This window comes from Peromyscus californicus, unplaced genomic scaffold, assembly GCF_007827085.1.
Source record: "Peromyscus californicus insignis strain IS unplaced genomic scaffold, ASM782708v3 Scaffold_4__1_contigs__length_199733344, whole genome shotgun sequence".
Classification (NCBI taxonomy): domain Eukaryota; kingdom Metazoa; phylum Chordata; class Mammalia; order Rodentia; family Cricetidae; genus Peromyscus; species Peromyscus californicus.
This window is the reverse complement of record NW_026294562.1, coordinates 64,166,536-64,193,145: the sequence shown is the minus strand read 5'-3', so window position 1 is coordinate 64,193,145 and position 26,610 is coordinate 64,166,536. Positions and strand designations below refer to the sequence as shown.

General features: G+C 51.7%; 1 protein-coding gene across 32 annotated transcripts in view; it reads left to right on the top strand.

The window, feature by feature from the left end:
* Jakmip3 (Janus kinase and microtubule interacting protein 3) overlaps positions 1-26,610 on the top strand; it is a 130,178-nt gene that overhangs the window by 100,358 nt on the left and 3,210 nt on the right. For 16 of the 32 annotated variants that reach the window (XM_052713893.1, XM_052713906.1, XM_052713903.1 and 13 more), the window contains 9 exons: positions 76-174; positions 256-315; positions 3,182-3,247; positions 4,325-4,393; positions 4,480-4,557; positions 6,609-6,812; positions 7,767-7,832; positions 9,755-9,796; positions 10,377-11,273. In XM_052713893.1, coding sequence (XP_052569853.1) covers positions 76-174; positions 256-315; positions 3,182-3,247; positions 4,325-4,393; positions 4,480-4,557; positions 6,609-6,812; positions 7,767-7,832; positions 9,755-9,796; positions 10,377-10,511 — 819 coding nt within the window. In that variant the 3' untranslated portion in view covers positions 10,512-11,273. Of the gene's footprint in view, positions 1-75; positions 175-255; positions 316-3,181; positions 3,248-4,324; positions 4,394-4,479; positions 4,558-6,608; positions 6,813-7,766; positions 7,833-9,723; positions 9,797-10,376; positions 11,278-26,610 lie in introns of those variants that run through there. The other 16 variants (XM_052713926.1, XM_052713914.1, XM_052713910.1 and 13 more) reach the window with 4 other exon arrangements.

Genomic DNA, 26,610 nt, shown 5'->3' with positions numbered 1-26,610 from the left:
AGCACCCGGGAGGGAGGAGATAGGGTGAGAACAGCTCTGCTCCTGCCCCACCCAGCCTCCTTCTCTTTGTCTCAGGAGAGGGAGAGGAAGTCACCCGCCATCAACTTCCACCATACGCCTTTTGTGGATGGGAAGAGCCCCCTGCAGGTGTATTGTGAGGCCGAGGGTGTAACGGTAAGACTCCCCTCCCTTCACCTTGCATGGCCCACCAAGCTGCTGCTCACATGTCACCCTGTCCCTCTGTCTGCCTCCTAGGACATCCTGGTCACGGAGCTGATGAAGAAGCTAGATATCCTGGGGGATAACGCCGTAAGTGTATGTTGCTCTCCTGACTTGTGCATGCCTCTCCACGCTGACCACCCCAGCCCAGCCCTCAGCCCAGGGGCCCCTGAAGCTCACCCCAGACCCATCATAGGCTACCCTGAACAAAAACCCTTCCTGAGGGGAAGCACCTGCTTAGAACGGCCCCCTGCATTTGGGAAAAGTCTGATCTTGGCTCATTGTGACTATACCCTTGGGGCCCAGTCTCCCAGTTTTTGCCACTTCTGGTCTCGGTCCCCTAGTGCCTGGACCCTCTTTGGATCATAGCTCTTCTGTGAGCACGGGGTATTGGTCCGGGGGAGTGTTGCTCATAGGCAACCCAGGATCATTGGGGTTCTCAGTTCTTCGATTTGAGGGTGGAAGCAGAGTCCATAGGTAATCTCCAAATCTCATTGGGAGAAAAGTTCCAATTTCTGCAACAAACTTCTCAAAAGACTACTAATTATCAAGTGAACAGAGTAAATGCAAGCCTCCACTGCACCTCCTATCCATCCTTCAATCCTCTGTGTCATCCTCTGTCCACACTCTACACATGCATACATACATCTTCCACTCCCTCATCTGTTCTCTCCAGCCACCCTGTGTAGTCATCTCCCCAACAGTTCCTTGTCCATCAATCTATCCTTTCAACCATTTCTGTCCACCATACCCCGCCCATCCACCTTTTATATATCTCCATCCATCCTTCTATCCATTTATCATCTATCATCTTAATCCCATCTGCCCATCCATCCTCCATCAGTCCTCCTTCTCTACCTCCCTGCACCTTCCCCTCTTCCCTCCGTTCACTCATCCTGCATCCACTTAGCTATTTATTCTCCATGCATTATCACATATTTGTTGACCCCCACCACCCCCGGCATTGACAGGAGCCTTTCTCTTTACCCTTTCATTTCCTGGGAAGCAGTGAGGAGCAGAGCAGGGAGAAGCACCTCCAGGGAATTCCCTGATGGCCACGTCCACCCCTTAACCACTCTTGATAGTTCCTTTATAGCAAAAATGGTGAAGTCCCATTCAACAGCAGGGATAGCTGTGGTGCATTGTGCCCTGGGGTCTAACCTTAGGTGTAGTTTCTGTCATGGATTCTAACTTCTGGTTTACAGCTAGAGTAATTGAAGCCTCAGAGGTTTACAGAGATGATTTAATGTCAGTTACGGTGATGGACCCAGCCAGTTCTGTGTCCGGGTTCTTCCTTAACCCAGTAGCTTCTCACTTAAAAGTACCACTAGCTTGATTGCCCCAGGATCACCATATAGCCTCTGAGGTCACTGTCACAGACCACCAGGGCAGAGAAGGATGACAATTGGAGGGAACCTGACCAGGTCTGACATGTAGAGACCTTGGCAGTTCCTGCCAATGGGCCAAGTTCTAACTGTAATTATCACAATCCAACAATGTACTGTGAGAAGCCTGAGCTTGTGAGTTCTGTCTGGAAGCACTCAGTGGCCCTGCTGGTGAAGAACCAAGTGACTGTCACCTTCATAATTAGGGTACATGAGTGCCATGGCTGCCGTCACCAGACATGCACATTTCCTACCTGCCTCAGGTTCGTCAGGAGCCAGGGTAGCAGGGGCAGAGTAGAGAAACCAGTGGGGCCAGGACAGAAGCCCACCCTTCATTGCGGGTGGTGCAGCTCAAGCTGCTGCAGTCATCTTGCTGTCACCTGGACAAGAGAGGGCTGTAGACTGATCAAACAGTGTTCCGACAAAGCAGGGCATTAGGGCATGACCTCCAGGGGTCAGAGGGTCAGACCGCATACCCCAAAATGGCACCAAGAGCACTTCAACCTGCTTTGATCCATCCAAGTAGATCCCTTCAATCACCTTGAAGCTACTCTGTTCAACCTCCCCAACGTTCATCGTCCTACCCAGCAGACAAAGCTATGGCCGCACAGCTCTGCTGTTAGGGGGAAGGAGCTTCTAGAAGCCTCTGAGGCTTCTAGAACAGGAGGAATGAAGAGGAGTGAGGGGGATGAGAAGTGAGGAAGAATGAGGAATGGTAGAGATGAGGAGTCATGTGAGGGAGAAGAGTAGGGTAAAGGAATAAAGAACACTGATGCCCAGCACTGGCAGTCAAGGCTCCCACTGTGCCCATTCCAGGCAGTGCAGTCACCTGCCTCCCTGCCTGCCAGAGCAATCACTTGTGAGGAAGCCCTTCTGACTCAAAGACTGAGAAAAAGAAGGAGGTGCCTGCCTTTAGGGAGCTCACCTTCTAGAGGGGGGAAGACCTAGTTTCTTGTGTGACTCAGTCATGGAAGTTGTAGGGGTGGAGTGGGGCTCCTGTTCCAGCCTTAGCTGCCCTTCCCTCCTGCTCCTCTTGGTGCATCTCACATGGGAACTGGGCAGCCAGATTCGACGTAGATGGCCGCCTTACTCTGAGTGTGTGGCTGGCCACATCCAGACAGGGACCCATTTGTCCCCAAAGTCAGACAAATCCTGCTCAGAAGGACCACCTGGAGGCCCTTTGGGGAAAAACATGAATGTAGAAAAAGGCAAAACCAAACACACACATACAGAAACTGGGATCCTTCACAGCCATGGATACTTGATCTTCACCATGGCTGCATGTGCATGATGCTGGCTTCGAGCAAAGATTGGGACAGGGCAGGCCAGAGGAACACTCGCCAGCTGATTAAGCTGCCCCGGCTGGTTCATTGAGACTTTGGATGTTCTGACAGTGAGAAGGTGATGTGGCTAGTACCCCAGAGTGGACAAGGTGGGGGTAAAGGGCATCAGAGATGCAGGAAGATGGTTGAGTAAAAGTGCCTTTTAGCTATAGCCCCAACCCCATGTCCATTCACCCCCCCCCACTCACCCCACACCTACCTCTGACACTGACTGTGTTCTGCTTTTGCACACAGAATCTGACCAATGAGGAGCAAGTGGTTGTCATTCAAGCCAGGACAGTCCTGACCTTGGCAGAAAAGGTAACAGAGATTCTGTGGATGTCTGGGAGGGGCCAAGCTCCTGTAGGTAGATACTCTCCCTGGGAGGAGGGCCTTCAGGGCAGGGGCATGGTCCCCTAGGTCTTGTCTGTCTGGGGAAACTGGCCCACACAGGTCCAACAGCAATGCCATGTACCTCTGCAAGGGGAGATTTGGCCAAACACTGGCCCAAATAGCTCTGTCTCCACCTCCTCCCACAGACTCTGCCCAGTGCAGACTCCACCTCTCCCTCCTCCCACAGATACTGCCCAGTGCTGACTCCACCTCTCTCTCCTCCCACAGACACTGCCCAGTGCAGACTCCTCCCCTCCCTCCTCCCACAGACACTGCCCAGTGCAGACTCTACCTCTCCCTCCTCCCACAGACACTGTCCCTGCGCCAACTCCACCCCTCCCTCCTCCCACAGACACTGTCCAGTGCAGACTCCACCCCTCCCTCCTCCCACAGACACTGCCCACTGCAGACTCCACCCTTCCCTCCTCCCACAGACACTGCCCAGTGCTGACTCCCCCTCCCCCTCCTCCCACAGACACTGCCCCAGTGCTGGCCTCACCTCCATCTCCTCCCAGAGGTTGGAAGCTCCTTGAGCCTGTAAAACTGACAGTGTTCCTTGGTTCCCTCATCTAATTCTGTTTAGCCTCTCAGCCTCATCCTGGTCCTGCCCCCAGCCTAGACTTGCTTAGCAGGCCACCCTCAGTCCTTCCTCAGACCTCCAGCCATGCAGGAAAAGGGGATCCTGGTACACAAAGATTTTGGGAAACAGGCCACCAAACTTCTGGCAGAGTTCTAAGATGCACCTGCTCCTGCTGCTCCCCAAACCAACTGTTCCTCCTCTCCCAGGAAAGGCAGGAGTGGCAGACATCCTGAACATCAGGCGGCAAGGGTCCTGGATCTGGGTGGCACCCACAATAGCAGCCCACCCCTAACTCCCCTTTCTTAGTCAGGTCTCCCTGATCTTCCAGGCTACCTCCTTGGAGTTGGGTGGGAAGTGGTTGGCATTGACGTTCACATGGGAGGTGCTTGGAGTCACTATCACCTGTTCATTGTGTTTGTGTCCAGTGGCTTCAGAGGATTGAAGAGACAGAGTCAGCACTCCAGAGGAAAATGGTAGACCTGGAGAGTGAGAAGGTCAGTGGAATCTCCTGGAGTGCCCCTGAAACTGATGTCACCAGCTCTGAATGCCTGAGGCCAAGGCCTGGCCCTCTGTGTTTCAGGAGCTGTTCAGTAAGCAGAAAGGCTACCTGGATGAGGAGCTGGACTACAGGAAGCAGGCCTTGGACCAAGCCCACAAGGTGAGCCAGTGGAGGGGCAGACATCTGCCTGCTGATCCACCCAGTGAACATCTCAAAGGCCTGTGTGGCCAGGCTCAAAACTTTTAGGAGGCATCAAGACTCAGTGTGGGCTCACTCTCGGCCTTTCTCAGTCTGAGTTCTGAGGACTTCAGCAAATACTTCAAGAGCGCAAGCACATAAGGAATCACATGGATACAGGCGTGTAGGCACATTGAGAATTAATATAGATACATTCATTTAGTTGATCTGTCAATTAATGAGCACATAGTGCATTTAGGAATTAACTGGAGACAAATGAGTGTCCATAGGGAAACATCATTCTACTGGATACTCCCCTTTTGTTCATCTGAAACTTGAAGAAATGCAAGTTTGGCCTGCTCTGTGTATCTGGTCATCCTTTAAGGACTCAGAACCTAAAGGGAATATCCCTATTTAAGGATAACATTGAAAGAGATGCTTCATGGTTACCTATATTACTCTGTATTCTATTGCTATAACAAAAATACTGGAGACCACATAATATATAAAGAAGACAGGTCTATTTAGCTCTCTGTTCTGGAGGCTGAAAGTCTAAAACTGGGCAACCACATCTGCTGGGCTCTGGTAAGGAATCTACCTATATTCCAACACGGCATCATGGTGGGGGTATGTGGAAGGGAGAGATCACAGCATGGCAGGCAGCCCGAGGGATTTGGAGGTCAGGATAGCCCCTTTTATAGCAGCCAGAGGGATTTGGAGGGCAGGATAGCCCCTTTTATAGCAACCCACATCTGAAGTCCTGAGAAGCACGCCGATTCCTTCTAAGGACAGTCCCCTGGTGATAAATGGTCTCCATAGGCTCTTGGAGGTTCCACCACCTTAGCACCATTATGCTAGGAGCCACACCTCTAGCACACAACCCTCCCAGAGACACGCTCAAGCCACTTCCAGAGCAGGTGGCACTTGTGTCTCTTCTGATAAGCCAGTCCTTGCTGGCATCGGCTTGGGAGCCTGAGGAGTTCCACTGGAACATTTGTCAACCTTTCTGTTCCAAGGACACTGAACCCAATCAAGTGTTGAATCACAGCTGGTGTAACAGAGACACTTAGTGGCCAGCTGCAGAGACCTCCTAGGGGAACCAAAGGCCACACCTATCCTTTTACGGGGATTAGTTACACTTGTACAAGATTGTTAGCTTGTGAGCGGTGTCTTGTTCAATTGAGTATCCTTAAAGGCACAGAGAGGCTATGGCGGTAATTCAGGAAGAGCACCTAGTGGTCTAATATGGCTGAGGGCAGGTGTGGAAGCTGGAACACGGCACAATGATCCTATGGTGATCTTAAGTGAGCAACAGTCTATAGGTCCTTGGGGTTATTCCCACATCATCTGCTTCTTGAGGCTGTATGTCAGATGGTAGTAACATTTACTCTAGGGCCATTGCTAGTTCAAGACAAGGTCTACAGACTATAGACTAACTAAAGGCAGGGAAAGTCCCTCCGATGGCATAGGCTCATCCCTTAGTTTATCCTGGACTATAAACAAAGTCCGTATGAAAGTTCTCACTAGCAGGAGTATGTGAAACTTCTGCAATGTGTACTCTAAACCACACATAACCATGCTTATTTTAAAAGGCTGGTGCTCAGGATCTGGATCTGACCTTGTTGATAGAGTTGTCTCCTGAGGTTCTGGGGGAGGGGGCGGGGTGCGGGGAGAGGTTCCCTCCCCAGCACCAAACAAACAAACAAACAAACATATAAACAGTGAAAAAGTGCAGTTCTGATCTCTCTAAAGTTCCATTTTTTCTGAGCAGCTGCTGAGGCAGAAACATAAGCACACTGTGGTCCCAGGACGTCAGCAGGGAGTCCCGGCTGGTGTTCGGGGCCCCACCTCTTCTAGGGTGCCTGCTAGATAGGAAGTAGGGGGTTTGTGACACTTCAAGCCCTTCCCCCAGAGACCGCTGGGCACACTTCCTCCCCAGTAGCAACTCTGCTGAGAGGCAAAGCTGTCCACCCTGGAGAGGGTGAGCCCACCCCTGAAGAAGGGGAGGGCTGATGCCTGTCTCCCGTCCCCAGCACATCCTGGAGCTGGAAGCCATGTTGTATGATGCCCTGCAGCAGGAAGCCGGGGCCAAAGTGGCCGAGCTGCTGTCAGAAGAAGAGCGCGAGAAGCTCAAAGTGGCCGTGGAACAGTGGAAGCGCCAGGTCATGAGCGAGCTGCGAGAGCGCGATGCGCAGATCCTGAGGGAGCGCATGGAGCTGCTGCAGATTGCGCAGCAGGTGCCGACGCCGCCGGCAGGGTGGGCGGAGAGGGTCAGCTGGGCTTCCCGAGACCCACGCGTCTGTCCAACAGCTGTGTCCTCCAGTGGCCACCCCCTCCATACTAGGTCCCTGCCCCTCCCTAACTAGCTCCTAATCTAGCAGTTGTGTTGCTAAAGCCTTTGAGTGGCAGCTCTCCGTGGACTCCTGGCTTCCAGGTCTCCCACGTGACACTGCCCCCTGGTGGTGTGAGTGTGGTCCGTGGACAGCGGCTAACCAAGCGTTACCCAGCCCTGTTGTGTGTAACAGTCTCAGCTTCTGCCTGTGGGGTTGGCCTGAAAGCAGCTTCTATGGACACAAGTCACACCAGACCCTCCTAAACACACAAACAAGCTCAGACTGCAGACTTCAATAAGCTGCTAGACTGGATGCTTCTTTCCCGTGATGGTCAATAGGCCATCGGACAGGGCATGTCAACCAGTAGGATGTGCCTATACCCCTCTACTCATGGGCCCACTCTGGGGGGGCTCCAGGGTAGTCAGGGTTAGGAAGGTCACCCCTGTCTTTCTTGATATGTCAGTGGACTGTCATCGACAGTCAGCTACTTCCAAGGCCCCAGGCCTGAGCTGCAGAAGGAAGGTTCTTCTAGTTCATAGCTCTGACTACTGGCTGCCTGTTGCTCTGTATAATGGCCCTGGGAAGGACATAGGCTGGCTCCTTGCTCTACCATGTAAACACTACAGTTTCTGACCTGACCAGGTCAGAGGACATTGGTCCCATGAAAGGAGAATGACTCTCACTCTATCTGAAGGGAAGTGGTGAGCTGGGGACCAGAAGTTGCTCAAGGCTGGATCAACACAGTAACTGCTCTGTGGGCTATTGTCCACCAAATAAGTGAGGGAAAACCTTGGCCCTTTTATAGCTGGGACCCTAATGCTCTGATTCTTGAATATCTTCCTTCTTTTAATGTTGCAGAGAATAAAAGAGTTAGAAGAAAGAATAGAAACTCAGAAGAGACAAATAAAGGAGCTGGAAGAAAAGGTAAAAATAAAAAAATTTAATGGGGGAAGGCGCAGCTGGAGGGTGGGGGCTGGGCTTGCCTGACAGCTATAGACAAAAGAACGCAAGCTCAGGTCTCACCGCCGAGACCTGGCCTGCAAGGGAGCCCATGCAAAGCAGAGTGGAGGTGAACAGAAAGCAGCCCATCGGGCAGGAGCTGTGGGTACACTGGGCCAGAGCCAGGAGCCCCTCACACAGCCTAGTCCTGCAGTCTTTGCACTGCCTCGGTTTCCCCTCTGGATCCATATGTTGGACCAGTGATCTAGGGTTCTGTTCCATGTCGGTACCCTGGGTGGTGCAGAAGGGTTTAACCCTCCAGGTTCATCATGCTTGGCTGTCTAAAGATCAAGTTCCTGAAAGATAGGCCACAATCCCCAAGAGCTGCTCTCAGGGCACAGGGATCTTTTGCTCCTGACCCCCAGGTAGTGTCTCCAGGACCAGAGATGCTGGGGTGCCTGCTCAGGTGTTTTCTCTGGACGCTGGCTCTGCAGCCTGGGGTGCAGGGCCTCCGTCCATTGGTATCAACAGACTCAGAGCTCCCCAGACCAAGTTGGAAAGCATGTGCCTAGAGACCCCTGCGCCCTGCGGGATGCTGTGCTTTCTTTTCTGTAGCCGGTGTGCTTTGGGGCCAGTTCCCAGGTTGCTGGGGTCTTGAGTCTTACGATCGTTCCTCCCCGTGGATAGATCTCATCAAAGTGACAAGACGCAGAAGGTGGCCGGTGGGACCCACCTCCTGCCTTGTTCCTTCTGGGGAGAACAGGAGGCAGGGCTTGGGCAGGATACCCTCTAGACCACCTCCTCACCAGCCTTAGCCATGGCCTGGGGGTGTTCTCTGCCTTCTGCAGACCAGTCCCTAGCAGCTGTCCATTTCAGCCAGCCCAGCCAGCCTTAGCAGTGACAAAAATGGCCATCGGTGGGGCATTTTGTCGCCACTGCCCAGGAGACCTCACATAAATTCCTAGGTCTGCCATGAAGTAGGACCCCAGAGTCAAGCAGGCATACGCTTTGAAACAAGGACTACCTACACACTCCAGGCCACATGGGCAAACACCCAACATGCACACTGGATGCCCAGCGAAGCCAGGAAGGGACACAGTCTTGTGGTTCACCTGAGCTTCTAACACTACAATTCTGACCTGACAGTCTGAGGACGCTGGTCCCACCAACGGTGGAGCCCTGGGGAAAGACTTCCACTCTTTAGAGAGACGTGGTAAACTGGGGACTGCTAGGTGGCCCAAGGCGAGGCCGACATGCCAGCTACTCGCCCACCAAATAAATGTAAACCCCTGAGGTGGCAAAGTCTTCCCCAGACGGTATGCTTGTTTCATTTTGTGTCTTAACCCAAGAGCACATGTTTGAATTAACACTAAAGCAACATTTAATGGCTGAATGTAATTGCTTGTTTTTTCTCCAAGTTAGTTGGCCCCCACCCCACCCCAACCAATCCTTCAAGTCAAATCTATTTAGGGTATCAGTATACTTGGTTGTTTATAAAGGAGCCACTACCAAAACTAGGGTACTTGTACATGCTGGGTCCTGGGAGCATCTTCCTGTTCTGCTATGGTTCGCGGCTCAGTGACTCTCCATAGACTCCTGGCCCTGGGAAGCTTAGCATGCTGTGTGGGGGTGTGGAGCCCACAACTGAGCCTTAAATGATACCTAGTCCTCCAATGTTATTTGGGGTGGCATTGTCACCCTAATCTTCGGGTTCTCACAAAGCCCCTTAAGCATGTCCTGTGCTTGCCTGCTCCCCCCAGCTGGCCACGGTCCCTCTCTGTCTATGATCATGGCTCGTTGCTTTACAGACACGCTACAAACTCTGATTTTTCTTTCTCTCTCCTTGTGTTTCTCCATCCTCCCCTTTCCTTTTCAGTTTTTATTTTTGTTCTTGTTTTTCTCCCTAGCTTTCATTCTCTGGTCATAGCTGTTCTTGGCACCCTGAGCTGGTGAGTACTTGAGAGGCTGTCATCTCCTGGTGTCGGCCCTGCTCCTTTTTCTGGGAGACAGCAATGGTCTCTGCCACCTAGCCAGATGCCCGCTGGCCCTCACAGAAGCAGAAAGGCCACTCCTGGGTCTTCCAGAAGGCTCCTTGAAAAGCTACCCTCCTTTCAGAAACCAAAAGCTTTTCTCGAGGCATTGAGTCCACAGGAGTATGGTATAAGGCATGCTCATGACCAGCACCCACTGCAGAAGTCAGTATCCACCAGGCAACAGAAGGTGGCTTCATGATTTTTCTGTGTCCTCTGTTGCTCAAGTCCCGTGTCCCCAAGTCACTGGGCCACCTACAGTCACAGGAATGGCACTAATGTGTAGAGTCACTGCTCTGCCTGCACACAAAGACCACACACCACACTTGGTCACCACTTTCTGCTCAGAGGTGAGGACACTTGGGACTTGATGACATAACTCAACTCAGGCCCCTATCTCTGTTATCTAGAGAGTACGGGGAGATCTTTTTCAGGGGACCAGCAGTGACGTTTACTATCCCTTCATCCCCTAAGTCCCACGCTTGTGTCTTTCTTCCAGCCCTCTGCAGAGGTGGACCTTTGTCCTCTAACAGGACCAGAGAGCAGCAGGTGCCGGAGAAAGCGTAGGAAATCGGGTCTGGACACTGACGCCTCCGGAGGGTTTGGGCTCTGTCTCCTGCCCTGTGGAGGATGAGGGCTGAAGCCCTGTGAGCTAAAGTCACTGTCCACTTGGGGCGAGCCAGGACAAGAACTTACCTTGCCGACCAGCGCTTCTCTAAGAGAGGCCCAGCCTCGGCTCCTGGGTCCTGGCGACCTTCAGCCCAGAGAGTAGGCCTCATCCCAATCACAGTGATGTATAATGTTCCCTGCCATGCAGGGGGAAGAACTGCTCCTGTGCTGGAGCCCACACTGAACACTCCCACCCTTGTTCCCATAGTGACTACCAGTACTCTTGGAAGAAGATCTCAGTACTGGCCAGACTTGTCCCTAATGGCAGGATGAAGGCTGTGGTCTCAGTGGTGACCCTGGGTGTCACACTAAAGTCACTCACTGTGGTCCTGAACACTTGCTGATAAACAGATTCCATGCCCAACCTTGTTCTGTCACATTGGTGTCTCTGTGAGGACAGATGAGTTACGCCCCCCGCCCCCCAACTGGCTTCCTCCCCTACCCCCAGACACAAAGGCTAGACCTAGCCTGGTCTGCTGGCCAGGAGCACAGTGGGAAGACGAGAGGAGAGGCCACAGAGTGGAGGCCCTCCTGGCCTGGAAGACCCTCAGCCGATGGATCTAACCTGAGAACTGCCGGTGGCAAGGGCAGGTGGTGATGTCAGCTGAAGATGGCCTCGTCCGGAGCCTGTGTACACAAGGAGCAGGATCCAGGAGAGAAGGTGAAGAGAAGATGCACCCAAGGTTCTGCAAAATTCAGAAGGCAGCCACCGTACAATGGCCTACAGGTAGGTGGCGACATTGGTCCCCTGGGGACAGCCTTCCTTCCCACACTGTTCGGCAGCCTGCTACTTTTGCTTGGTTGGATGTGCCCTTTGAGATGTGGATGAGGTCTCCCCTGCCAGAGTGGCAATGAGAGCCAGTGGGTAATGGGCTGGGGGCTTCCCGTATCCATTTCCAGTTGTAGCCCACAGATGTAGGGTCCTCGCCTTCCCTGTTCATGCTAACTCAGATGCCAGCACCCTCTGAGGAAGCAGCCGAGCTGCCATGGCTTCTGCACTCCAGCCCCGCCCAGGTGCTAGTGAAACTTCTGAGGCAAAAGTTTCCTGTCTCATCTGTGGACCCATCTGTGCCTGTGGCTGGACCCCACACATAGCAGGGACTTCCCTCCCCAGTGCCGTGATGTCCCCAAAGCTCAGATAAACACAGGGTACCTTCTTCCCCATCCCTACAGACAGGAAGCTCTTCCCTGAGACACAAGGTGCTCCATCCAGCCCGATCCCCATGGAAGATGGCAGAAACAGCTATAGCGTGGGTTAAAACTTTCCATCCACTGCACACATACCATGGATTGAACCCGGGGCCTGGAACATTCAAGGAAACTCTCTACCCCTGAGCTAGAGCCCTAACCTTCTCTTTTACTTTTTATTTTCAGTGTCTCATTAAGTTGCCCAGAACTCATTCTGTACCTCAGGGGTTGAAATGGTGATCTCACTGACTCAGCCTTCTGAATAACTGGGAGGACAACCCTAGCTATACTGTGTGTTTTGAATAGATACCCATGACGGGATGATTCTGTTGGCCCCAGGCCCTGTGACAAATCAGAACAGCTTGCCCCTCTGGGCTGCATCAAGACCCTTGTGGGGAGAAGGTGACTGAGAACAGGTTTCCCAGAGGCACTCTGAGGCTCTTGGAAATTGGGCAGATGCTGTGTGTGTGTGTGTGTGTGTGTGTGTGTGTGTGTGTGTGTGTGTGTGTGTATCTTGAGACAAGGAGGCCTGCCGCAGCAGATTTCATCCCCTGAGGGATGAAACTTGCCCAGTTTAGGGAAGGGCACAGAAATTTCAGGTCCGCACACCCAGGGCTACCTTCAGGTTGCAGTGAGGTGTGTGGCTCCAGTATGGCCTAGTTCAGTGGAGACATCCCGCCACCTAGGACTGTATTGTGGTTTCCTTGTAAGGAGTCCTGGGGAGGTCACTTGTCCTGCCACTGATAAATCATAGCCTAGAGTTTACCAGGGAACATGGAAGAACCTGTTGCTGAGCATAGGGGACAGGGAATGTATGGAGGCAGGGATGGGAGCTGTGGACACATCACATGTGGAGACCCAGCACATGCCCCAGGGTGGTAGAGGCTAGCTCTCTTTCCACCTACAATAAAAGAGAAATCCCGTCTAGCCAATGAGTGTTTTCTCCTGTGCACATGTTCCTCCTCATGAGCGCCCACCTCATCTGGCTCAGTGTAGACGAATTTCTAAACAGTCTTAGTAAATAAGAAACACAGAGCCAAATACACAGGCAAAGAGATCAGAGCAATAGCCACGACCACCTTATCTTACCACCAGTGGTAGCTTCCCCAGAGAGAGAGCTTCCTCCTGTCTGACTTGTCTTGTTATTGCCTTCCTGTTCTGCCTTCTCATTGGCTCTAAACCCAACCACATGATTTCCTCATCACTGCCTGTCTATACAGACCTCCAGGTCTCTATGGTTGGTGCTGGGATTAAAGGTTCATATCACCACGCTTGGCTGTGTCCTTGACCACATAGAGACTCTGTCTGCCATGTGATCGGATTAAAGGCATGTGCCACCACCACCTGACTCTGCTTATGGCTCGCTTTGACCTCTGATGTCCAGGCAACTTTATTTTTTAACATACAAATAAAATATCACATTTCAGCACAAATAAAATATCACCATAGGCTCAGCACCTGTGTGTTGGCCTTGTGTCCATCTCTCCCACACGTCTTTCCACTCTGGGAGGCCCTGTAGGCTGGGCTCTCTAAGCTGAGCCTCTCTTCCACAACAAGGGTGTCTATGATTCAGTAAGACTGGCACACTCTGGGGAGAGCGAGCTGACTCTTGTGAGCCACTCAGCAAGACGGTCTTCCCACCAAGCCTCTTCCTAAGGCTACGGGTGTGTCCCCTTGTGGGGCTGTGCAGGAGAATTCCAGGAGACAACCTTGTTCTGAAAAGCATGAGTTTGTGAGGCCTGTCTGTTCAGCAGGGCGGTAGGAGACGTTTACTCATATTTCACACCACACTCGGGTGCATGTTCTTACAAGCATGCTTTATATAAGTCCCTGGTCTTCAGTGTGGGCCAGGCCTCCTGTGCAGGGCAGTATGTGGTCTCTAGTGTCTGTAGACACAGTCAGAGAGCTGTCTGTCTGTCACAGAGGCTTGTTCTAGAAGGGAGCAGTAGGCTGTCTGGCTCAGTGCTACAGGAAATGCCAATATGAGCCACACGGGGGCGCTCCAACCAAGCAAACCCTGCATTGACTAAGCAAGGGTTTAGGCTGCAGATGCTCAGGCCCCTGCTGTGTGCCTTTTGTACCCCACCCCCCTCTGCCACTGTGGAGTTTTTCCACTTGCTTGGCAGAAACAATCCCAATCTCAGATCATCCCGTACCTGGCCTTAAAGGTTACCGGAAGCTGGGTGAAGGACAGTAGACACAGGTCAGCTCAATGCTGGCTTCCAGTGGAAACAGTCCTAAATTCCTGGAGGGGCCCCTAGGTGGCAGGGCGTGCCTGTCCCATCGGTTGCAACCATTCCTATGCTTGTGGGCAAGTGGGCCTCTAGGGTTTGCAGTTACTGCAACTTAAGTCTGAACAGTTCCCACATGAAGGCTATATTAGAATTTCCATTGCTGTGATAAACAACGTGACTAAAAGCAACTTGGGAGGAAAGGGTTTTTATTTCATGTAGTCTCTCATCCAGGGAAGTCAGGGCAGGAACTCAAGCAGGGCAGGAACCTGGAGGCAGGAACAGACGTAGAGGCCATGGAAGAGTTTATTTGCTCAATCTTCCTGGCTTGCTAAACCTTTCTGTGTTTTCCCTCCCTTCCATCCTTCCTTCCTTCCTTCCTTCCTTCCTCCCTTCCTCCCTCCCTCCCTCCCTCCCTCCCTTCCTCCTCATCCTCCTTTTCCTTTTTTTTAAATGTGCATGAATGTTTTACCTCTATATATGTATGTGCACAAAGTGCATACTGATGCTCTCAGGACCAGAAGTTGTTGCATCCCTGGGACTGTAGTAATGGATAGCTGTAAACCACCGTGTGGGTGCTGAGAACTGGGGTCCTCTGGAAGAGCAGCCAGTGCTCTTGACCACTGAGCCATCTCTCCAGTCCCCAGCATACTTTCTTATATGTCCCAGGACCACCTGCCTAAGGGTGGCACCATCCACAATGATCTGGGCCTCCCACATCCATCATTGATTGAGAAAATGTCCCACAGGCTGGCTTGCAGTCCGATGCAGGCATTTTCTCTGTTGTGGTTCCCTCTGCTCAAATAACTCTAGCTTGTGTCAAGGTGACAAAAAAACAGAACCAGGACAGAGGGAAAGCAGGGCCATGTGAGGAGTTCTGGGGGCCATAAGCAGGGACAGCCCCCTCAGAGATGCTTCTCTCCATCTGGACATTAATAGACCATTTATTATTAGACCCATCTGGACATAATAGACACCGCCATTAATAGGCAGTGTATTAATTATGTTTGTGTTGCTGTGACCAAAATAACCTGATGGAACAGCTCCCAGGTTCCAGAGGTCTCAGTCCGTTGTGGCTGGATCTAGGGTTTCTGGGACCGTGATGAGGCATAGATCCTGTTGGCAGGAGCTACTCATCTCAGATCAGACAAGAAGCAGCAAGGAAGGGGGACAGGAGGGGAATAGGGGCAAGACGTTTCCAAGGGCCCATTCCCTAGGACCTACTTCCTCCAGCTGAGACCCACCTCCTGAAGATTCTAGACCCTCTCAAGATAGCGCCACCAACCAGGTGTGATGGCATAGACCCATAATTCCAGCACTTGGAAGGCTGAGGCAGGAGAATCATGAGTTTTAGCTTAGATTGGGCTACACAGTGAGACTGTATTTCAAAACCACCAACAACAAAACAAACAAAAAAAAAATGCTACTAGCTAGTGACCAAGTATGATTGACAACATGAATTTGTGGGGATATTTTGTGTTCAAACTATAGCTATCGGTGTCCCCTTCCCCAAAAAGCATTTTGTGAGTCTAGGCTCAACTCAGACCATCTCCTGCTCCCTGGAGACTAAAGTCAGAGTGGTCAAGGTGGAGGGAAGGAGAGTGAGAAGTTGTGACTACACTTAGCTGGGGTGCCAGCATGCTACTGAGCAGCCTAGGAGTCAAAGCCAGAGGGTCTCTGAAGCTGGCCGGATTACCTGCCTATTATACAGCAAAAGGAACCAGGGATCTTGGAGAAGGGACTGATTCCAAGCGTGGTGCAGGGACAAGCAAACATCTCCCCATTCTCCCTGATCAGAGAGAGCAGCTGCTCAGACACAACTGGTAAGGAAAGGAGCATGAAACTGTAGTGCAATACTCACTCTAATGCCTGCAGAAGTGCTAGCTCTGGGGGTTCAGCAAGGGACAGTCACCCCAGGCCCGCCCTTCCGGTGAGACAGAAACCTGCCCAGCAGCTCCCAGAGCCAGCTGCATGGACCAGAGAGGGAAGAGGAGAAGAGCCCTGACTCCTGAGGCTCCAAGTGAGGGGGCCCGGAGCTGGCTGTGGGTGTGTCCACCATGGCAGCCCCTTACTCTACCGGAGGCCGCAGCACTAGGGTCCTCTTCTGTGGTTGTCAGTCCAGCCTATTTGTGAGGATTCTGTGCCATAATCACAGCTCCTGGTACAGGACTCCCACCCATGGGCTAGGAAAGCCTGAGACCCCTCTTGCCTGAGGACTGCAAAGCCAAGGTTCTGTGTCTGTTTCTGTCCCAGATGCAGCTCTGGGGACTGCTGGTTGATGTATGTTTGGCACAGTAAGTAAATGCAGTGACGGAACTTCACCTGCTTTCTGACTAAGCATCACCATTCACCCCGATGAGCTGTCAAAGAGCTCTTATTTTGAGATGATTTTTAGATATAAAAGTACAAAACTAGCTGGGTGATGGTGGCGCACGCCTTTAATCCCAGCACTGGGGAGGCAGAGCCAGGCAGATCTCTGTGAGTTCGAGGCCAGCCTGGGCTACCAAGTGAGTTCCAGGGAAGGTGCAAAGCTACACAGAGAAACCCTGTCTCGAAAAACCAAAAAAAAAAAAAAAAAAAAAATTGCAAAAATAGCTGTAGAGAAGTTTTGTTGCTTTAATTTTTAAATTACGTGTGTGTGTGTGTGTGTGTGTGTGTGTGTGTGTGTGTGTGTGTGTGCGTGCTCTTCATGCCATGGCACTATATGGAGGCCACAGGTCAACTTGCAAGCTAAAGCTCTCTCCTATTATGTGGGTATGAGGTAGGAAGTGAACTCACGCCGTCAGGCTTGGGAGCAAGCGCCTTCACCTGCTGAGACATCTCACCCACTCTGCTTCGTTCTTTCTATGCAGTTCAGACTGGCCTGGAACTCACTATCCTTTTGCCTCTGCCTATCCGAGCTGGGATAACGGGTGTTTGTTATGACATCTGGCTGGGGGAGTCCTCGTGTGCCCTTTGCCTAGCTTCTCCTGATGTTAATAGCATGCATAATAATCTTAAGGCATGTTCCAAACAACCAGTCCACAGACTGACTCAAGCTTTGACAGTTTTCCTCTGGCAAAGATGTTCTGTTCCTGGATCCCAGGCTGTATCAGTCATCATATCTCTCCACTCAAAGGTATCAGTTCTCAGTGTTTCCTCGTCATGTCTGACATGACACGCTGATATTAACATGTGGGCTATTTTGTAGTGTCCCTGAGTATGATCTACCTTGTGCTTTCTCATGGCCAGCTTGAGGGAAGCATACTGCACCTTGAGAACCCTCATGTACCAAACAGGGGTCCCAGGGGGCAGCATGTTGAATCATGTGTCTTAGTATTGATGCTCAGTAAGGTGGGATCCCTGGGTGAGATTTGCACACAGTGAGCAGAGGGCAGTGGTACAGTACAAACATGCTTTTTCTCCCCAAGCTCTTGGTCACCTCCAGTGAGTTTTCCCGTGTTCTTGTGGGAACGTTGTGTCTACTCTTTCTGCAGGTTCCAGGCCAATCACATCACTTATTTTCTAGAACCTCAAGTATTCTTTCAGGTTGACACTTGTCCTGGTTCCATGTCCCTTCCTTACTTATACACTTTCTGTTACCATGAGGTACTCCAGGCTCGTCTTACATTGTCCCTGGGCTAGGCCTGAGGTCTACCCCTTCTCCAAGGAGTGCTGGGCCCCTGTTGGAGAATATGGTTAAGAAACCAAGATCTCTAGGTCTGGGTGTTCTTGCTGCTGGGTGGCTTCATTCTCCAGTTTCTCTTGGGCAGAGCATGTGTCTTAGTCACTGTTCTATAGCTGTGAAGAGTCACCAGGACCAAGGCAACTCTTTAAAAAGAAAGCATTTGATTGGAGGCTTGCTTACAGTTTCAGAGGGTTAGTCCGTTTTCATCATGGCAGGGAGCATATCTGTGTGTTAAACTATGGAGACTTACCCATCTACTATCTATCTATCCGTCTGTCTGTCTATCATCTGTTTATATATCATCTATCCATCAGCTACTTACCTGTCAGTTTTATTTTCACCCATTTGTATATCCCCCCATTATTATCTATCTACTTCTACCTCTCCATCTATCATCTCTCAGTTGCTATTAAAACACCATGAGTTCAGAACTACACCCCCAGATTCAGACCAATGATGCCAGATTGGCTCTAACCTCACTCTTTTCTGGTTTCCCATCTCTTGCTTTGACAGTGGTGGCTCTCCCACCACAGTGCACTTGTTTATTATTCAGTTCTGGTGTATCTAAAGTCATCTCAGAATCACTAAGGCACAACTTCACTACTGAGAATGCAGCACATGTATAGTTCTGGCTGTCCTTGGTCTTACCGTGCCTAGACAAAAATGTTTCTCTCCAAAATAATTAGCTTAGTCAGAGTTACTATTGCTGTGATGAAACACAAGTCTTTATTGGGAGATGGCTCATTTGATAGAGTGCTTGCCATGCAAACAGAACTTGAGCTTGATGCCCAGAATTCACATTTGAAAAAAAAAGCCAATCATTGGTACATGTTTGTAACCTCAGTGCTTGGGGGGGGTGGGGGTGGGCAGAGACAGCTGGATCCCTGCCTACCCAGCCCAGCTCACTTGGCAAGTTTCAGGTCAATGAAAGAAGTCATCTCAAAAACAGAAATGGATGGTGCCTGAGGAATAACTCTGGGGGATGTCTTCCAGTCTCCCTCACACACACGTGCGCACATGCGCACCTGCACACCTGCACACACATGCATGCGCACAAATAAGAAAGAGCCTTGCTATGAAGTCCGGACACTCATTGTGTAGCCCAGGCTAGCCTCAAACTCACAGCATTTCTCTTGCCTCAGCCTCCTGTGCTGGTATCAGGGGTGTTAGCCAGCCTGTCTACCCAGGCCTTTGTTTCTCTTGAGTCTCTGGAGAGCGTGTTATATATAGAGCTTGTAATTTTGACGAAGTCTAATTTATCCACTGGGACCAGGCAGACTGCTCAGTGGGCAAAATGCTTAATGTGCAAACATGAGTGAATGGGAAAAAGGACATAAAAAAGAAAACACGACTGCTCCTAGGTATGGCGGAGGAGACGGTCTATTGTAGATATGCTAAGGGAGAGCATAGCTAGAGGCAGAGACAGGGACATCTAGGAGAATCCGGGGTGGTTGTGACCAGACTGAGCTGTGGGGAGAGAGGGGAGCCTTGTGCAGCAGCCAGGAGGCCCGAATGTACAAAGAGACAAAAAAGAGCAGGAAACCAAAATGGTTGGATTATATAGGGAAGAGCAGCCCCACCCCTGGGCTGGAGAAGTTCAGAGTAGGGGACAGGGTATGCCATCTAGGAGGGTCCTGTAACAGGTAGGGACTGAGGGATGCTGGGACCCCCTGGCAGCTAGGTCTGCTTTGATGTGTTAAATAGGCACCTCAGCCTTTTGTTCTGGTTTGAAACCCAACAATGAAGACTGGAGTTTCCAGGCCCAACTCCCACATAAATCCTGGGTCGGTGTAACAACCTGCCTATAACCTCTCAGATGGAAGTCAGAGACAGGACCCCCAGAGCAAGCTGACTAGCTAGACTGTCTGAATCAGAGAGCCCCAGGTTCAGTTAGAGACCCTTCCTCATATAAAGTAGATGGTGATGGAGGAAGAACCAGATGTCAACCTCTGGGCTCCACCTACATGTGCACACACGTGTGCCCACATGCATATAAACATGCATGCTCACACATACATATACAGATAAAAAAAGTATCAACATTTTTATAGTGAACTTTTTGGTGTGGGGGCAAAGAAAACACTGACTTGTTCTAAGTCACAGATATTTCCTTCAAAATGTCTGATTCCTTTTGTGTTGGAGGCACTGTGAAGGTAGTTCAATTTTCAGGGGTAGCATTGTTCCCTGAACCCCTTATAGGGAGCTCCTCCCCTCCCTGATTAGCCCTCCTGCTTGGCCGGAATAAGCCCCCGTTTGGTGGTACATCCCAGCTGGAGTGCCCCTGCTCTGTGCCCATGCTGGGGTACAGACAGGATATAGCAGCTGGTGATATCTTCCCTGCTGGTCCCATTTGATCCTGGGGACTGGGGCTGGATCTCCAGGGACCGTATTCCTTCCAGCTCTGGGTCTGAAAGCCCACCGAGTGTGAGATTAACTGTCAGCAGCCTCAGATTTACAGCTCCTCATGAAGCCAGCGCCCGAATGTCAATGAGCAAGCCCTTCTGAGCACAGTCTCAGGCTGCTCCCAATGTGCTGTGGCCCAGGCCAGCCAGAAGGGATGGTGTTGATCTTCAATCCAGGGATAAACTCTTCTTCTCAGAATATACCCATAGTCCACAAGCATTGTGCGGACATAGAATAAAAAAATTGTATATGTGTAATATTCTCCATTTTAACCCAAGGAATGTATCTTCTTACTGACTTGGTCTACATCATTCAGAAATAAAAAGATATAGTGGTTTAGCAATGGTTCCCTAGGTGTGAACACTGAGTTTGAGGCTGGCCCCTCTTAGGGCAGTTGCTATATTTGAAAAGATTTCCTCTAGCCTTTCCTACGGAGCATCTAGTCCCTGTCTGGCTCTAAGGGGCAGGCTGTTAAGCTGCCCCACCCTGCTACTGGAGCCTGCCACACAGTAGCCACAGGATCTAATCAGTTCTTGCTGTTGGGTCCTTTCATATTTATGACCTCCGTGAGGCCATTACATATAACCAACACCCAGCTCTGACACATGGCCTAGTCGGGCCCTTCCCCCACAGAGCTTTGCAGGGGACGCTGGTGCTGCTAAAGATAGCTGTCATTGGTTCTCAGGTCTTTGTGAAGGACCCAGTGCATGTGGGTTTTACATGTCACATCTTCGTGCTGAAATTCACCCAGAAACATCCCTAGACATGGGTGACTCCCTCCCTGACGGATGTTACCTCTCATCAGTGGACCTGCATGCACCTTACCTGTGAATGGTCCTTCCGAGGTGTTCTTGTGTGTGTGTGTGTGTGTGTGTGTGTGTGTTGTTTCTGGGTACCCACTGAGGAGTAAGATGCTGTGTCAGGTGACACCAATATCCAGCTCAAGGAAGTATTCCAGACCCCTTTCCAATTTGTTCCAGCTGCAATGCTTTTATTTGTGCTCTGCCTTTAAAAATCTTTGTTTTTCCTGGCAAAGATGTTTCTCAAATGTTCCTGGGTGTGTTGCGCAAACTCCCAGACCCGCCTGGAACAACCGCTGGGAAACTGAGGGTATCCCCTCCCCCTTACCGCCCCATTGTCTATTTCACTCTTTTCCTCGGGAGCTTTCGCCTGGGGGACAGCTGCCGCCCGTCTATAACGTGACCATCTTGGTCTGCACAATAATGGATCCTTTCATAGCATGACTGTGAGGACATTAATAAGAGACGTCATTGCTAGAGAGGTCAGTGTCAGAAACGGAAGCAGGACACCCCCACTGTCAGCTGAGAGCAGCTGCCAAGACAGGAGAAGAATCCAAGAACCAATAGGAAGCCGGTGAAAAGTGCTTACACCTGCGTGTACCTTGGAGGGATACAAGGGTAAGTGCTCATGTATTGGATTATGTGGGTGCACCCACACGTAAGTGCCTGTGCATTTGGTCGTGCGTGTGCACACCCACCCACTGGGTTAGTTGTATCTAGTCAGGCAAAGGGAGGCTGAGCAATGTGCTCAGTCAGGAGCATAGGCAGAGCCTTGAGTAGCACTGGCCTTAGCCATGTCCACCATGAACAAAGCCCTGGAAGCGTCTAGCCTGGCCCAACCCCTGAAATTGCTCCTGGGTAAAGACCCAGGCATAGCATCTCACTTTTTTTTGTTTTGTTCCTTGTTTTTGTTGTTTGTTTTTTCGAGACAGGGTTTCTCTGTGTAGCTTTGCGCCTTTCCTGGGACTCACTTGGTAGCCCAGGCTGGCCTCGAACTCACAGAGATGCGCCTGGCTCTGCCTCCCAAGTGCTGGGATTAAAGGCATGCACCACCACTGCCCGGCCGACATCTCACTTTTGACAGTTCTCTAAGAGCTGAGGCGGGGGAGGGGGGGGGCCCTGGGTAGGAACAGACCAGTGCTCCGTGTCTCCAGACTGAGCTGACAGGTTAGGAGGTGGGGACTGTGGTGCTGTGGGACTGTGTAATTGTGTCACTCTGCCGCCCCAGGCTCTCCAGAACTCAGGAGCTGTGGCCCTGGGGCTCTGGCTCCAAGCTTTAGGCAAGACCACCATGTGCCCTGGTGTGTTAAAGTAAGCCTAGGGCACAGCACAGATCCCCCTTCCTGCCTGGTGTGAGGCCCAGAGGGGGGGTTCTTCAGGTTCTAGTGGGACTGGGCTTCCTGGGGGCTGCGCTCCCTGGACTTCACAGCAGCCTTTTGCTGCCTCCGTCGCAGAGGGTCGGGAGTCGTCTGTCAGCAGAGAGGACAAGAGGACTCAGCAGCTGCTCCTAAGGCCGGAAGGGTCACAAAGCAATGAGAAACAGCAGGCAGAAAGCATTGGTGGCCGCAGAGGTACCGGGTCCCATACTACATGCACACCTTTCTCACAAGCATAGGGGGGAGGTGTCCAGAGATCCTTGCGTACCCTCTTTCATGAGCTTCTGATTCTAAGCCTTCAGATCACGGTGTGCTCTGTTGTGTTGGACCAAGCCTAGGGCATAGCACGATTCCCATAGTACAAATCCCTCTTCCTGCCTGGTGCTGGGCTCCTGTCTACCTCCAGCCTCTGCTTGCCTCCTCCTTACCGTGGTGCGGGAGTGCAGCACTCTATAGCAGTGACCCACCCTCTCTCTGTCCTATCCAGGGCCTCCCCTAGAGGATGGGACAAAAGAGAGATCACTAGAGGTCCCCAATGGTGAGCTTCGGGTGGGAGCATTGGAAATGTGAGGCCTTCTATGTGAGGCCCCAGGTCGTGGCCCAGCCTTCTCCCTGAATCCAAGCCTTTCTTGCCTGCCCTCTGGGGAATGGGTGAGGTCGGGAGATTGAGCCTAGGGAGGTCGAGCTCCTGGATTCCCACCTAAACAAAGTGTCTCTCAGAATCTTGAATTGGGTCCTCAAAGCATTGGGGTCCCAGAGACAACCACAACAGTTTCCCAGAACTCTGCCTTTACTTAGCAGGGAGGGCAGCAGCGACCCCACGGTGAGCATGGTCCTCTAGAGAAACAACCCACTGAAACACACACAGTCATATATACAGAACAGGCTGATTACAGAGGTTGGCTCACGTGACCCCAGAGGCCGAGACACACCTCCCCAGTCTGCAGCCTTCAAGCTGGAGCCCCAGGAGGAGGGGCCAAGAGGGCTGAGCTCGGTTCCCAGTCCTGCAGTGGCAATTTAGATGCTTCAAAGGGAGAATGAGTTTCAAAGGGAGCTTGAGCCAGGGATCAAGCTGAGCCCTGCTCAGGAGAGTCGGGGAAGTGAGTTACAGAGCAGCAAGAGGCCCGGCCTGGGCAGGATCGCAGCTGTGCCTGCCAGCTGGCAGATATCAAAGCAAGGAGACCTGAGACCACCCCCATCCCCCATTCCGTTTCAAAGGCGGGGCTCTTAGGGCCTTGGAGAAGCCTCTGAGTGGAGATAGCCAAATACACAGTTGTCAGCACCTCTGGGAAGCCCCAAAGGGAGGACAGGTATTGCCAAGAAGTCAGTGTTCTTCTCAGGAGGCAGGTGAGGGGCTGGACTGACCTGAGGCTGCGGGAAGCAGGAGACTGAGGGGAGCTGGGGAACTGGGCCCATGTGCTAGCCCAGGGGTTTAGATGGAGCAGTTGGGAGAAAGAGGGAGAAGACGCCCAATTGCTGTCTGATCAGTTTGTCTATTCCTTGATATCGCAAATTAGAGCGTTGGGAAGAAGGCTTTGGCTCCAAAATGGCCTCGGTATGCCACTTGGTTCTGTCTGGCCTAAACGTGTTTGGCTAATGTGACTGGACAAACAGAGCTCATCAGGAAGATTCTGCTTTCAGCCCGGCCTCTAGTGTCTTGTGGTGGGTTACTTTGGGAGCCCTGGAGCATAGTGTTCAGGGGCAGCAGGGTCCCAGCCTTCCCAGCGGGCTCCCCAGATGGGAACTCTTGTCTTTGCAGCCTGACAGAGGCTGTGGCCCCCCAGCTTTTTCCAGTGTTACCATCTGCAGCAGTTGGTTTTGATCCAAGCTGCACTCTTGGGGACCCGGGAAGGTGTTCATCTCCTTGTGCCAACAGCTCACTGTTTCCCAACAGCTGAGAGCCTGTGGAAGTTCTCAATGCAAACACAGGCGGCGGGCGGCGCTCCCTGCCTCTGTTTTGACATAAATCAGAGTGCTGTTTCCCCATCCATATGCCAGGGCCATTTCTTGCACTCCCCATGGGTGTCGCTTCTGCAGCTCCAACAGCCTGGGTCCTTGTGCCTGCTGGCTGAGCTCCCCACTGCAAGCAAGCGCAGGGGCAGGATCAGGGACAGCCCTGTTGTTACCACCCTACCCTCAGCCCCACCCCACTCTACCCATTTTGGTTCCACGAGCTGAGTCCCCAGATGAGTTACCAACTCACAGGGTATCCCCAGCCTCGCTGCCAACCTAATACTGAAGTTCCGTTAGCTGCTTGCTCACCAGAGAGAGGACAGGCTGTGGCCCTGGTGCTGGCCTTCTTGAAACATGTCAATACCTGCCATGAGGCAGGTATTGGCCTCACAGTCTCCGCTTTAAAGGGGCTTGGAGCTGGCAGGGGATTCCCAGCTGCGCTCTGTACCATGAGCTCTGTGCCCTCCACAGCCAGCATCTGCCCTGTGCACTGCTCAGTCAGTCCCTCTTGCTCTTCTTTGTAAACTGAGCTCTTGAGGAGGTAAGCGGCAGTCTGTGCCTACAGTTGTCACTGTGGAGTCCTTGGTATGGTGCCTGTTATGCCCAGATAAACACTTAGTACATAAAGGGCAAATCAGCAAATGACCACGCTCATGGTGGCCAAGGACCGACTCCTGTCCGACCACAGCCTCATGGCCCGCTCTGCTTCCCAGTGGCAGAGGAAGTAGATAGTCTAGGGCCACCAAGAGCACCCCCATGCTGGGCAGTTCACTAGGATTCACAGGACTTGACATGTGGTCCCACTGTGATTGAGTCATCATCACAGCTGTGTCATCGGACATGCGCGTTCTTCCACCCAGGGGGAGTGGGGAGCACAGTCAGGGCCACGGGGTCCTGAGCACGTTTCTGTGCTCTTCCCTTCCCATGAGGTTTCTATGGAGCACACTCTCCACAGAAGGGAAACACAGCCACATTTACTCAGCACTTCCACTGGGGGAAGTCCACCTGAGATGCATAGCTCCAGGCTTGGCGGAGGTTTGCTTGGTTGGGCCCCCAACCCCGGTCCACTAAGTTCCAGACCTGGGAAGGGAGGCAGGGCCTGCTGTAGCCTGATCCTTTGTGTGGTCCGAGCAGGTAGAGTCTTGTTTCAGAAGTTGTATTCCCAACTCTAGGTTGTGCGCAGGAGAGTAGCTTCAGGCTTCCTGACTACAGGGGCACTTGTGAGTCAGGAGTTGGGGGTCTGAGCTAGCACTGGGCCAGCAGTTACATGGAACACTGGGGAGCCCCATGGGCCACAGATACCGAGGCCAGACACACAAGATGGTTTTACTCTTGCTAACACTGTGCCCCGAATGTCTCCAACCCGAGCTGAAGCTGAGCTAGTGTCCAGAAAGGGAATAGATGAGTGGAGAATAGCATATTTTCACAGGCTTGGACTTGGGGAGTGGGGCAGAAGGGATTTGGGAGAACTAGAATTCTGGGACCAAAACGATGTCTCTGTGTATACATGTATGTGCCCAGTGTGCATGTTATATGGATGTATGGGTACATGTATTGTGTGTGGTGCAGTCACAGGTGAAGACAGAAATTCAACCATTCTAGAAACTGTGCCTGTGTGTATGGATGCATACTGTGTGTCTGTACATGTTTGTGAATTGCTGTATGCATGTGTATGTTGTATACAGATGTGCACAAATGTACGCGTATGTTCAGTGTGCCTGTGTCATATGGCACGGTTATGGATGAGGACAGAAAGCCACTCATTCTGGAAACTGTGTGTGTGCATGAGTGTGTGTGTGTGTGTGTGTGTGTGTGTGTGTGTGTGTGTGTGTGTGTGTGTTAGCACTCGTGTACCTGCACATGCAGTCACAGATGAAGGCAGAAAGCCACCCACCTGGAAACAGCAGCAATGAATGGAGTGTGTGAGCAAAGCAAGGCAGCTGCTCACTCAGAAAGCGAGAGAGGGAATGACCCGAGGCGGTTGAAGGTCCTTTCTCCCTCTGATTTTGGGAGTGGCTATTTAGAATTCTGAATTATTTTCAATGGATTTTTATTTCTTCTTGTTCATGTGTAGTCCATACTCTGGAGAGTTGATCACACAATTCATAGAGTCAGTACATGGGGTGGGAGGGTTGATGGGCATGTGGTAAGAGGCTTGGGTGGGAGGGTTGACGGGCATGTGGTAAGAGCCTTGGGTACGAGGGTTAAAGAGTAGATCCTCAAGGCCTCAGGCCTCATCAGCCTCAAGTGTCACCATGGGAATTCCCCCTTGGAGCTTTGACTTTGTACCTGCAAAATACAAGGTCTAGAATGGAAAGAGTCCCTCCCCCATTTTAATGTTCTAAAAATAGATGGTTCTGTAACAACTTATTCAGAAGTGAATCAGGTTAAAGGCAGAGAGCGTGTTGTGACAGAGTCGATTCCAATTATAATATGTGCAGAACTT